The sequence below is a fragment of the Carassius auratus genome, chromosome 7 (assembly GCF_003368295.1).
Source record: "Carassius auratus strain Wakin chromosome 7, ASM336829v1, whole genome shotgun sequence".
Taxonomy (NCBI): domain Eukaryota; kingdom Metazoa; phylum Chordata; class Actinopteri; order Cypriniformes; family Cyprinidae; genus Carassius; species Carassius auratus.
The window spans coordinates 21,695,422-21,708,674 of record NC_039249.1 but is presented as its reverse complement, the minus strand read 5'-3'; the positions used below and the strand labels follow the sequence as shown (position 1 = coordinate 21,708,674).

General features: G+C 37.8%; 1 protein-coding gene across 2 annotated transcripts in view; it reads right to left on the bottom strand.

Annotated features, from left to right (window-relative positions):
• Positions 1–13,253, bottom strand: part of dpy19l3 (dpy-19 like C-mannosyltransferase 3) — a 54,257-nt gene that overhangs the window by 26,031 nt on the left and 14,973 nt on the right. For both annotated transcript variants that reach the window (XM_026267911.1, XM_026267910.1), the window contains 9 exons: positions 11,496–11,630; positions 11,281–11,412; positions 7,876–7,977; positions 7,593–7,666; positions 7,135–7,293; positions 6,419–6,541; positions 5,870–5,981; positions 4,558–4,614; positions 4,147–4,229 (listed from right to left, as the gene is read on the bottom strand). In XM_026267911.1, coding sequence (XP_026123696.1) covers positions 4,147–4,229; positions 4,558–4,614; positions 5,870–5,981; positions 6,419–6,541; positions 7,135–7,293; positions 7,593–7,666; positions 7,876–7,977; positions 11,281–11,412; positions 11,496–11,630 — 977 coding nt within the window. The remainder of the gene's footprint in view (positions 1–4,146; positions 4,230–4,557; positions 4,615–5,869; positions 5,982–6,418; positions 6,542–7,134; positions 7,294–7,592; positions 7,667–7,875; positions 7,978–11,280; positions 11,413–11,495; positions 11,631–13,253) is intronic.

Genomic DNA, 13,253 nt, shown 5'->3' with positions numbered 1-13,253 from the left:
AATCAATTCCAGAAGGACAAATTAAGTCCCACCCTACAATTTGTTTTTTTTCAAGAAGCCATTTCACTCAGATATACAGTATCACAATAGAGAAGAAAATAAGATCACAATTTTCATTTCATAGAGCCTGTAAGGGGTAAAATCCATCCAAGATGGACAAAAAAAAAAATTCAGCTTCAAACAAGAATAAAAAATAATAAAATAATTAAAATGACTATTTAAATGAGTGTTATGAATTTTAAATAATGTTATATGTCCAAATATTGCAACATGATAAAGCCAGGGTAGAGCACAAAAGTCGGTTCTAGATTGGGTAAATATGTCCCATTCGTTTTCTCCGGAGTGAAATAGATTTTACTCAATTCGCATGAGCTCTGAGACTGTTAAGTGACGTTATACAGGGCCGTCCTTAGGGGATGCAGCTGGTGCAGTCGCACCATGCCCCACGGTGAACGGATCCCCCACGACAACAGAACGGGATCGCAAACAGTACCTCGCACCAGGCCCCGCGTCAGCTAAGGACAGCCCCAATGTTATATATATGCTTCTTCATTTTGCATACAATACTCATAATCCTTAAGACTATGCCAAGAGCAAAAATAGCAGATTTTAAATTGCATACTTACGGCCATTGAGATGAATGAGAATGCTAACGAATCACTTTCTTCAGCTATTACAGACCTACTTGGAGTCAAGTCTTCTGTGTGCTTCATGTAAGGAGCATTATAATAAGAGTCGCTGCCTGTGTACAACATTCCAAATTAAATCACTCATGAGGATCCTGCCTATATGGGTAGTAAACAGCAAGGCAGCTCACTAGGTTTCGAAGCAGTACCTGTCACTCTACACTATACAGCTGTCTAACAAAACCAGTGGAAAAATGTACTTTCACGCATTCACTATAAAATCATACACACGGTGTTGCTTTTAGCTCAAGATAAATCAAAAAATTGCTTGACAGGGATACTTTTACAGTTGTAGTTGTTCACCCTCCCTCTTCACATTGTGCCACAGTATGTGGTTTATTATGCAGTAAGTTCCAATCATAGTTAGAGGAGGCTGATACCGACACTCTCCTCAATACGCTTTTCATGCGCTCCCTCCCTTCTAGGCTGGTAATCTACATATAAAACAGTGCAGGCTTTGGCAAGCCAAGCACAGGAAGAAGTGTGAAGTTATCCCAGCTTAACTCTTTCATCTCATGGTTAATTAGCGTGTGGAAGCGGCTTAATGCCGCAGCGTCAGCCAAGGGAACTCACCCACTAATCCCTGACACAAATCACATTTTCTTCAGGGAAAGATCACCTGTGTCACTGTGCAGCCCAAACATCTCACTCTTTCTCACACAATCACAAGTATAAACATGACTATGAGCAAGCCTTTTTTCCACCGCGTGCAGTGAGAATGGTGTCATTGATGAAACCCTCTATTGCCAACCGCTGGAGTCTCTCCAGCACCTAATGTCTAATTCATGACGTCCATCTTAAACCGGCCCATTTCCAAACACAAGTACCTTCTGCTTTAACGGCTGCAAATCTCATCCAATGAATAGAGTATTCACTACAGCTTTTATTTATATCTTTCACAGTATGTAATGGAGTAAAAGAAAGAGCATGAGGAAAGACATTTCATATTAGTTTGATCAAGAATTTGGCAATTTTATGGACGTTAAGTGCAGGTTTTACTTTTCAGCTCCCACGGAATGAAGTATATTGTGATTTCTATGGTGCCGAATGCTAGATTTTGTTTCCCAGCATGCACGGCATCATGAATAAATCATGCAAAACAACACCTCAGTGTTTTTGGTTTTACAGTTTACCACATTATGTGCATGATGTTGTTGTGTTTGTAATTTTCTTTGAGTGTTGTGGTAAGGTGTTAAAAAAACGTCATTTCTTTAAGTCATGTTTTGTGTGAGAAATGTTAAAGGAATAGTTCAAAATGTGTTTAAAGAAAATGTGCGGAAAACGTACTCACCCTCAGGCAATCCAAGATGTAGATGAGCTTGTTTCTTCATCAGAACGGATTTGTAAGAATTTAGCATTACATCACTTGCACACCAGTGGATCCTTGTACTGAATGGGTGCCGTCAGAATGAGAGTTCAAACAGCTGCTAAAAACATCATAAAACTCCACACGACTCCACATCACCAATTAATGACTTTGAAGGGAAAATCTGTGTGTTTGTAAATAATAAAACCATTAATGAAGGTCAATTCATTTTAACTATAAACCGCCACATCTGGACAAAATACGAGTCTGTAATCAATAATAACATTTACTCCAACGAAAAAGTCCATTCTCTGTTCTACTCTCATATCAAAAATCACGACGGCGTCTAGAACTCTTCACTTTTAAACAGTCCTTAATCTGTTTGTGTGTGTGTGTGTGTGTGTGTGTGTGTGTGTGTGTACAGATTTTCGCTTGTAAAGTTTTGCAAGTCCTGAAAGTAGACAAAGATAACCCAATCAAACAAATGAGAGAAAAATATTTTCTTTGCCCTTTATTATTCTGGAAAATGATTAAATATTACATGTGAGTGGCTAAATATTGTGAATCTCTAGGATTAGCAGTCAATTTGAAGATGAAATTGGAGTCCACCTGTTCAGAGGTGTTTTTAATCAATGGGTGTCAGTGCGTTCCCTGTTTTATTTAAAGAACAGGTATCAAAGTTTGATGATGTTTGTGGAAGAGTATCATGGCACAAACAATGGAGATCTCCGAGGACCTCAGAAAAAGAGTTGCTGTTGCTCATCAGGCTAGAAATGTTTACCAAACCACCTCTAAAGTGTTTGGACCTCACCTTTCCACACTCAGACACACTGTGTACAAAAAGGGGAAATTCAGGACCAATGTTACACTCCCCATGAGTTTGTTGAACAATAAAGATCACTCTAAAAGCAAGATGTGCAATAGTCCGCAAGGTAGCAAAGCAACTTAGGGTAACCCAGTGTAGTCCATCATCATGAGAACACCATGATGTACATAGCAGAATTGCAAGGAGAACGCCACTGCTATCCAAAAAGAAAATGTCTGCCCATCTGAAGTTTACTAAAGATCATTTGGACAAACCAGAGGACTGTTCAAGAAATGTGTTGTGGACGGATGAGACCGAAATAGAACTTTTTGGTTTAAATGAGAAGCTTTATGCTAGGTGGAAGGAAAAGACTGTGAGATGTGTGGTGGTAGTATCATGGTTTGGGCCTGTTTTGAAAAATGTCAGGACATCCATCTATGCTCTGAGTCTCAAGAAACTGGGTCATGCAGCAAGACAACAACCCCAAGCACATAAGTTGTTTTATCAAAGAACAGCTACAGAAGAACAAAGTTAATATTTTGGAAAAGACCAGAAGAAAGCAGTTTATAGAAGGAAACCCACCAACATCACAGAGTTGAATTAATTCATCTGTACTGAGGAATGGGCTAAAATTCCTACAAGATGTTGTGCAGGACAAATCAGCAGTCACAAGAAATGTTACCTGCAGTTATTGCTGCAAAAGGGGTCACACCAGATACTGAAAGCAAAGACTCGCATACTGTTTTGATAAATGATTATGATTTGAGTCATATTTGCGCAGAAATATAGAACATCGGCACCCATTCACTGAAGAGGATTAATTTGGTGAGTGATTTAATGCAAAATTTCTCTAAATCTGTTCTGATAAAGAAACAAACTCATCTTCATCTTGGATGGCCTGAGGGTGAGTACATTTTCAGCTATTTTTCATTTTTAGGTGAACTACCCCGTTAAAGACCATGTTACCAGACTGATTCGTTATTATGTGTTTGTAGCACTTATTATAAAATGCTGCTAGCGGGAGCATCTTCTCAGTTCTACTAATTATTCTATGAGCGGCAAAAAAAAACAACAAAAAAAGACTCAACCCAACTCCACCACAGATTGTGTGATGATAAGGATGGATTACTGCAAAAGAAGTTTGGCATGCATATGTGAGGGACTTCAACACTTCTAAAATAAACAACTAAGTAAATAAAACAAATCATATAATATTAATCTCAAGCTCTTATGAGTACCCTTCATAGTGCAATCGTGGCTTGCGTGCCTAAGGTTGCAGACCTCTGGTCTGATTGTTGTCTGCGAGAATTTGCTTGTAGCATGTAAAAGGAAGATTATAGCTGCTTTACCTGATCCACTCCATTAGCTCCACAGTGTCTGGATCATAAAACTCTCTCAGCTCAGAAATCTCCTCCATCAGTCTGGGCCAGAACTGTCAACAGAAAGACAGCGATTGAGATGGAGGGAGAGCGTGAGACTGCTCTAATGGGAGTGACTCACAATAATCAATGATCAACAAAGCAGCCCAACAAACATCCAAATACACAAACATACACTATTCATATCTGATTGCTCATTCCCACTGCTGTGTTAACAGACAGAAAAAAAAAAAAAAAAAAAAAAATTGCATTGTGGAATCAGAACTAACACACACAGTGTGATACAAATTCCATTTGCGTGCACTAGGATTCCTGCGCCACCCAGGCAGCTTAGCAATATATGCAAATAGATACATGACAGCATAGTTGAAAATGTCTTACCTTGTAATAAAGGAATGCCAGTATTACAATAGGAACGGAGTACCTGATCAGTCTCATCTGTGGAAACAGATTAATAACATAAATGGATAAATAACCATATAAATGGAAAGAAACAGGACGTGATGGTTTAGGATCGAGGGCTGTAACTACATTGCCACCTAGTGGAGAAATTAAATGTTCAGCTGTGTGTGCAACCTTACACATTTATGCAGAAGAAAAAGCATGCCTTACTGAAACTCAATATTAGTTGATAACATTGAGCATTATAGCTTCAAAATTACACTTGTATATAGATATATGTGATAACCATCTGTTGTGGGCTTCTATACATGCTGAATTTTATTTTTAGACCCTGTTTTTTGCTATTGCTTGTATTGAGTATAGAGGAGAGCAAGGTAAGCTTATGTTAGTGAATTGGCAACATAGTCATTAATAGTTGCTGGGAAGCAAAATGTGTCAGATGCGTTGGGGTAAGATACTGTGAGGAAGTTGTCAGCTTTGCAGCCAATGCAAGAAATATTATTAGAAAATGTTGAAAATTGCTGTACTAACTACAGTGAACTTACAAAAAGTGAAAAGTTTGAAAACATGTTTTGATTCATGTGAAAGTGTGAATAATATGCAAGGAAATAAGACTTGGATTTGGACTGTGCATTAGTAAGCGACTTTTTTATGTAAATTATTCATGTGTTCCTCTCACATTACACAACATACCCCAAACATGAGACAAGTTTCACTGGAAGACATAGTTTTTTCATTAGAGAGTCATATTTATACAGAATACTGTATATATCCCGAAATATGTTACTTCGTATTACCTCGGTCTCATTTCTCCTTTTTTATAGCTCTCTTCAGTGTGTTTATGTGTGCATTCAAAAGTTTGGGGTATTTATTATTATTTTTCGTTAGAAAAAACTTTTATTCAGCAAGAACACATTAAAGTGACCAAAAGTGACAGTACAGATATCTCTATTACAAAACACGTATGATTTAAATAAATGCTTTATAACATTCTACTCAAAGAAGTATTATTGATAATAATGAGAAACGTTACTTGAGCATCAAATAAGCATTTTAGAATAAATTCTGAAGTATCGTGTGACACTGTTGAAATGGCTGCTATCACTGAATAAATGTTGTAAGATATATTGAAATGGAAAATTTATTATGATGTGTAATAACATTTTGTTGTTTTCACTGAAATTTCCCAAACTTTTAAATGCTATTGCCAATATCTCAAATTTACAATGTATGTGTCTGTTAAATGACTAAATGTAAATGTGCGTTTGTGTGACAGATCTCAGTGGCTCACCATGGTTTTGGTGTTGCAGTGAAGGACCCTCAGATACAATGACCACACCTCCTTTCCACACACCCCAAAGGCAGCGAAAGGACACATGTGGCCAGTCCACAAATATTTCATCCTGCCAGCAGCGAAGATACAAATCTATTGATGCTTTCTGTTTCATCATAAAGCTCAGACAACACACTGCAACCATGAAAGACTCAAACAGCATTCATTTTCAACTCTATTACTACTCTGACACCAAACTAAACTTTATGAAGCGATATCGCAGTGTTCTACCATAATTCATTCATCATTAAAATCACGAATGAACTGTCAACTTGGGATACAGACTAATAAGATGAGGAAGATCACAAATCAGAAGCGGTGTGGAGGACAGGAAATGAAAGTGGAAGCAGTAAAGAGGTTGAAATCGAGATGCACCATAGCAGCAGCAGCAGGGAATGAAATTACAGACGATAGAGTGAGGGAAATACAGAAGGAAAATATTTGCATGGAGGGAAAGAGATATGTGATATGAAAGCAACTGAACTTTCTAATTTACAACTTGCTTACCTCATAGTGGAAAAGGCGAGTAGGCCGAAGAAGACAGTGTGCAAGAGATTATAAGCGACGTCCGGACGTATCCTAAAGGTCCTCTCCTCTTCCTGACTGCTCGCTTGGCCCGACCCATTCGTGCTTGGATGAAGAATTAGGAATCAAACAAGAACACTACCACACATTAAAACATAATACCAGCTCTATTATTCAGTGTTCAAGCGTATATGTGTGTGTTTGTTTGTTTTTCTTAAAGTATGGAAGGGTTAACAACCTATCTGATTAGTTTATGGGTGTGTGTGTGTGTGTGTGTGTGTGGTGCAAAGCCTCTGGGTGTTTATGAGCTCCTGTGATTCTGATAAGGAAAGAGAACAAAAAGAGGGTCACAGCAGCCCTTAAAGCAACAGCAAATGTGCTTTGAGTTTAAACGGAACATAATAACACATTTAAAAGCCCTAAAGGCAAAAAAATACATCTAGTGTCCAATTATTGTGTAGCACATCTAATAAAGACTCATAACTCTAATTGTAAATTAGCATTATGACCTGTGGTAGACAAGGTGGTTATGAAGCTATAATCACTGCTCTGTTGGTCATTTTTCAGCCTATTTTTGTGCCCTAATTAGAAAAAATGAACATTATGAGGTTATTTGAATTCCCAGATACGTGTCTTGTTAATGCGTAGCATACGGCCTGAGCATTTCCCACAGAGAGGAAGTGATGCGGTAGTTTTACCTGAGATTAGAGAGCGCCACCAGCAGCAGCAAGATGAAGAGCGCACTGAGGGTGCACAGATACGGATAGAGCAGCACTGTGCCAGCCAAGCGCTCAAATGTATCCAATGGCAACAAGCCAAAAGCCTCTTCACACAGATAGAGACTGGCATCAAAGTCTCTGAAAGAAAGAGGAAGGGAGGGAGTGCGGGTGGCAGGGTATATATTATACAGATTATTGGAAGCAGCAATTCATCTGATCAACTGAAATGGCTTCATAAATATCTAGTGGATGAGCAGATTATATTGTGTGCCAGACGTTATTTTTCCACCAGAGCTGGACGCATTTAATCACAGCAGATTAATGGCTCGCTCTAGTCTCGGAGTAGATCTCACTTCTGAATAAGACACCACGACATGGCATTTGATTGATGATAAAAGGCTTAGATGTAGCGCCACGAGAGCTGACCAAAGACTTACCTCGTTGCCCCGAAGCCAAACTTGGCCTTTATGAACTTAAAGATGTGCTCGTCTGATTTCAGCTGGAGCATTTTCTGCCAATTAAAATGGAGAGAGAGTGAAGGATGAAATCATTCATGGAAGTGTCTCATGAGAACGGGGATGTGGGTTTTCATGAGAGTGAGATATGAAGAAAGACAATGAGAGTGAAAGCAAAGCTAGTGTCTCAGGAGGAGATGGTAGAGAAGTTCTATTTTATCATTAATGACAGGGCGGATGATGTAGAACACGATTCATAGCTCACCTTGGCTGAATAATTGATGGTGAAAGTTAATGTGAGGACTAGGAGCGTGTGAAGAGCCAGTTTTCCTACTCGTATGACAAAGCCGCCCGTCTTTAGTCCCGTCTGAAAGCCACACACGCAAACAGCAGATATTAATAAATAAACTACAACCATATTCTTAGCCTCAGTTTTCAATCAAAATAGGGAGTGGGTGTTAGGGAACACAGATAAAGCTTGGGCAAGAAAACAAAAGAGATGAAGTGCCTCATGTTAACATTTTTTATTTTTTTTTTGTCTAAAATGGATGCGATGTGTTTTTAGGAAATGTCTTTAAAGTAATTGCTTTCGGTTCAGTGATGAGTGTGCCTTCTGTATTTAGCCATCACATGGAACTGACCTAATACATTATTTATTTAGTCGCACTAGGCCTAATTCATTATACAGGAAATATCAACGAGCACATGGGACTATTAGGAGAAATAACATTATTGAGCCTATAAAAAAAAATAAAAAAAATTGATGTTTACATCTAACTGCTTCACATGTTATTTTTCCATCCCACCACTTTTACAAATAAAGTAGACAAATTTGAAAACAGTTCTGAATTTGTTTCTTTTACATGGGTAACATGTCATTTAAAGGAGACCTATTAATGTCCCTTTTTACAGTGTGCAATATAAGTCTCTAGTGTCCCCAGAATTTGTCTGAAGTTTCGGCTCAAAATACTCCACACACATTTAAAAAAAACTACTATTTTTAGTGGAAGCAGAAACACGCTGGTTTTTTCAGGCCTGTTTCTTTAAATGCAAATGAGCTGCTGCTCAACACACTAGGGATGTTAAATTCTGCAATTAATGGGTTTCGATTCCTTACTGTTGTTTTCGATTCCTAATTTTGTTTTTATTGAAGGAACCTAACCTCACCATGACTGAAGGATGAAAGTCGTAGAAAGTATCCTTAACATTATATGAAGCATTATTTGTAAAAAAAGATACATAAATTGTCATTTTGTCTGCTTTGCATGTGAAATTATAGTCATAGCCCACAGCTTAGCAGGGACTTGCGTTTATAGTATTCTTGAACAAGACATGAAGTGTCTTAAATAAATGTGCAGAGTTCAGCTGAATGATGAAGTTCACTTTGACTGTATGCTTTCCACAAAATTAACAAACTGTAAACTGAAACAAAATAACCAGAACAATAACAATAACTGATAGATTTCAATGTTGATATGTCAAACAGATGCGCTCTTGGCCACTGATCTATGTTTGTGACGTTTTCTTTTAGAATTATCATCGGATGACAGAAATTTTTAAAAAAACATAGCATTTTAAAATAGTATTTTAGATGGAAATAAGATCAAGACCCTCGATCAAGTCATAATTTATTCTGTCAAAATTGCAGACAACATAAACCAGTTCCACCAGAAAATAACTTCTGAATCGTGCTTTTTATTTTTATTTTTTGCTGTTTTTTTAATCTTTAAATCTATCCAAATCAGGAAACTAATCAGATTTCGAATCACTTTTAGTGAGCAGGGAGGCGAATGGTGATAAAAATATAAAAATTGAAATAATCTTTTATCTCAAAACTCTCATAATTACAACTTTTAGCGAGCATGAAGGAGGTGAATGGTACTTCTCTAGGGGAAGTTGTGGCTTAATGGTTAGAGAGTCGGACTCCCAATCGAAAGGTTGGGAGTTCGAGTCCCGGGCCGGCAGGAATTGTAGGTGAGGGGAGTGCATGTGCAGTTCTCTCTCCACCTTCAATACCACGACTTAGGGTGCCCTTGCATCGAACCCCCAACTGCTCCCCGGGTGCCGCAGCATAAAGGGCTGCCCACTGCTCCGGGTGTGTGTTCACAGTGTATGTGTGTTCACTGCTCTGTGTGTGTGCACTTCGGATGGGTTAAATGCAGAGCACAAATTTGTGCTCTGCATTTAACCCATAGACAAGCTTTGTTGAACTGAAAAATGCTCTGAATGAGGAGTCCTTTGGAATCAACTCTCGATTCCCATTGCCTCAGAAGTGAGGTATCAATTCTTTTTGGAATCGATTACCAGCCCTACCCTGCACCCTTTTCCGAAAAAGAGCTGTGCCATCAAGTTCAAACCTGCTAAAAACATCTGTTATGGTTCTGATTATCAGATTATCATGGTTATCCAGCTGAAATCATGCTGAAATCATGCAAATGATTTAAACTTCTGATATAGGGTTTTCTGTGTGCACACATCTGAAGCACATGGACAGAAAGCGGCTGTCAAAGAATGTGAGTACTAAACTAAGTTCTCATTCATTTACAAGTTTATGCTAAAACACACACGAGTTACAAAAACAGTCCGTTATGTCTGTGAAGGTAATACGCTGGGAAATAAATTGCATGTGTATCTTAGATCTGTGTGGCAGCAGCAATATACAGTAAATAAATAAAAAAATCCATTGTTCTCTTGTCTCCTCTGAGGCTGGGACTCTAAATAGTGTTCTGTGCTAGTTTGTGCAGCCAAAGACATAACAGTTAGTATGTTTTGCTCAAACTTTCGGCATGACATTAGAGCTGGTACACCGTTGTCTTTAGATTAAGGGGCGATGATATTATAATGAGATCCCTTTGCCATGCCACCTAGGGAGTGAAATCTGACACACTCGTTTTCTCAGATGCTTTCAGACAAAGGTTTAGCAAAACAAAGTTACTGGGTTAATCTTTTTCACATTTCCTTGGTTGGTAGATGGACTGGGGACCTGATTATAGCACTTAAAACCTCGAAAAGTCATATTTTCATGATATGTCATCTTTAATAAAAAAAAAACAACAACAAGAAATAATTAAATATATTTTACTTACAGGTAGTTCAATACAACAAAAACTAAGCAAGGTTGTAACTCCTACATGCTGCATCTTTACAACAAATAATGCTTGAATGGAATTAAATGAGGTACTGCATAAACATATTAAAGTTGATGAAACTAAACTGCCTAAATAGGGCTTTAGATTTATTTATTTCTTTATTTTTATTCTGTTTGGCAATTCAGAATACAATACTAGAGCTCACATCCCAGCAAGCACATATAAAACTCATCCCTGAGATTCTCTGGGAAGCATTGTGTTTTACTTTAATCAGATTTGGGTACAAACAATTAATCATAATCTTTAAGGAGCATATTAACATATCCAGTACAGTCTAAACCATTAACCTTACAAGGTGTTCTGCTCAATGTCATTCTAAGATCTGACAAAATGCTTTAGACTCTACAGTATTGCAGATGAACACATGCTAAAAATGGCACAACCTGAATGAAAATAAACATATTGAATAGATAAATACATATGGTATCTAGGATTTCATGTAACATACATGTTCTTAGAATCACACACACACACAAAAAAAAAGGTTTTACGCTCTCACGTTCCCAATTTAAATCACTGACCTGGAAGTGTTTGATGAGGAGGGCAGACACAATGAAGCTGAGCACCAGGGAGCCCAGAATCATAGAATTGCAGAACTGCAGTAACCACACCAATAACAGACTCAACACCTGCATCAGGTACAGAGAAACCACCTACAGGCAGAAATATATTAATATCCAACCTCACTTGAATTCCATAAAGCGGAAAGCCTCTAAAACGTGTCTTTGAGTGTTACCTGTTCTGCTGTGAGGAAGTCCAGGCAATCCAGAGTAAAGATTATAAGGGCCTGCACCAGCAGGACAAACTGATTGAATTGCCATGTCAAACAGAAGCAGAAGGTGGAGATGAACACCAGCCACAGTACCACCCTCTGTGGTAGACAAAACAATGTTCAATTCTACTCACCAAACATACAAAAACCTTGCTCTTTCTTCAGAGCTCATACAATGAGAATATTTCCAGTGATATACCATATGTCAGGAAAGCAATTAAGAGTCTGTGCTGAGAGAACATACTGAGAGAGAACAAATATGTGCTCGGCAGAGTAAATATTTCACTTACACTTGCAATCGCTAACCTCCATTTCATATTTAATAAAACTATTTCACAACAGCGGCAAGCAGTCAGACATATTTATCACAACTTACTTTTCTCGTATTTTCCTTATTAGCCATTTTTCATTAATTTGCCTAATGAGTAAACAAAACTGACAGACTTATTTGACTGAATTACATTTATTTAAAGCTGACGTTTGTAATTTTGCTGATTCTTTAACCTGTCTCATTCTAATATGGAAATAATGCAATGTAAGCCATTTTTAGATTCATTTCTGTGGCTCTGTGGTGCTATCAAAATGGTCCTGTCCCAAATGACACCCTAAGCCCATACAGTCTTCCTCAGAGTCCATACTTTTGTGACTGTTGGGATGAAGTCTGCTGTGTTACTCGCCGAGTCTGACAAACGGGATACCCATTACAGTTTAGATGTACATGGTAAACGGCGGCCAATGTAAGACTGCAAGGATACAAGTGCACAGAAAGTGTGTCATTTGGGACACACATTTCCAACATTTCACTGTTTTAAAAAAATAGTTTGAATTTGGAGCAGGGTTATTCATTTATCCAAATAACTGAAGGCAGAGGGAGTGTTCAGAAACACATTTTTCAATTTCACATTTTTCACTTTTGACCTAGCTCATATTATCTGGTGACAGTAGTTCTCAAGTCAACAGTTCTTGAAAGTCAAATTTAACAAATGGTTGCAACCCAAGTCACCATTACACTAGCTGAACTAAGAGCAGTCTTGGACTTTGACATGTCGACATTGCAGATACTTAATGAGTGAGTTGCTGATATTATAGACCTTAGTCAGGGTAGTTTGATTTTTGATAGAAATTTAAACAAGGCCGTGATGGCTAGAAGTATAATGTGTTCATGTTGAGTAAGAACATGTGAATTGTTCAGCTTTTAAAAAAAAACACTCCATCAAACAGTTTTAAGAGTTGTGAAAAGTATGGGATGTAGGACATTTGTAGAGCATATGCCATTGTAAAGACTAGAATCAGGCCTTACTAAAGATGCTCAGTGATGAATTAGCGCTGAAAAGGCCTGGACACAGTTACTTAATATGCATTTGTAGGAATTTCCCTTTCAAATGCGTCTGCTAAGATGCAATGAGGAAAACTTTTTTTTTTTTTTTTTTTAAATACTGAAGCCTTTTCAATAACCCAGTGTAACTGCACGGCCACTGGTGTAACTGCACGGCGATTATTATACACCTATGGGAGTATAGGTTTATTTTTTTTTATTTTTTTTTTTACAGATTTTTTTTTAATGAAATGTTCCCTCCTGGTGGAATGACCTGCCCAACTCAATCCGAGCAGTCCATATTCAAGAATCGGCTAAAAACACATCTCTTATTTGACCCTCTACTATAGTTAACATGTAATTTAGAATTGCACTGTATTCATTTGCTAAGTGCTTGATTAAAAAAA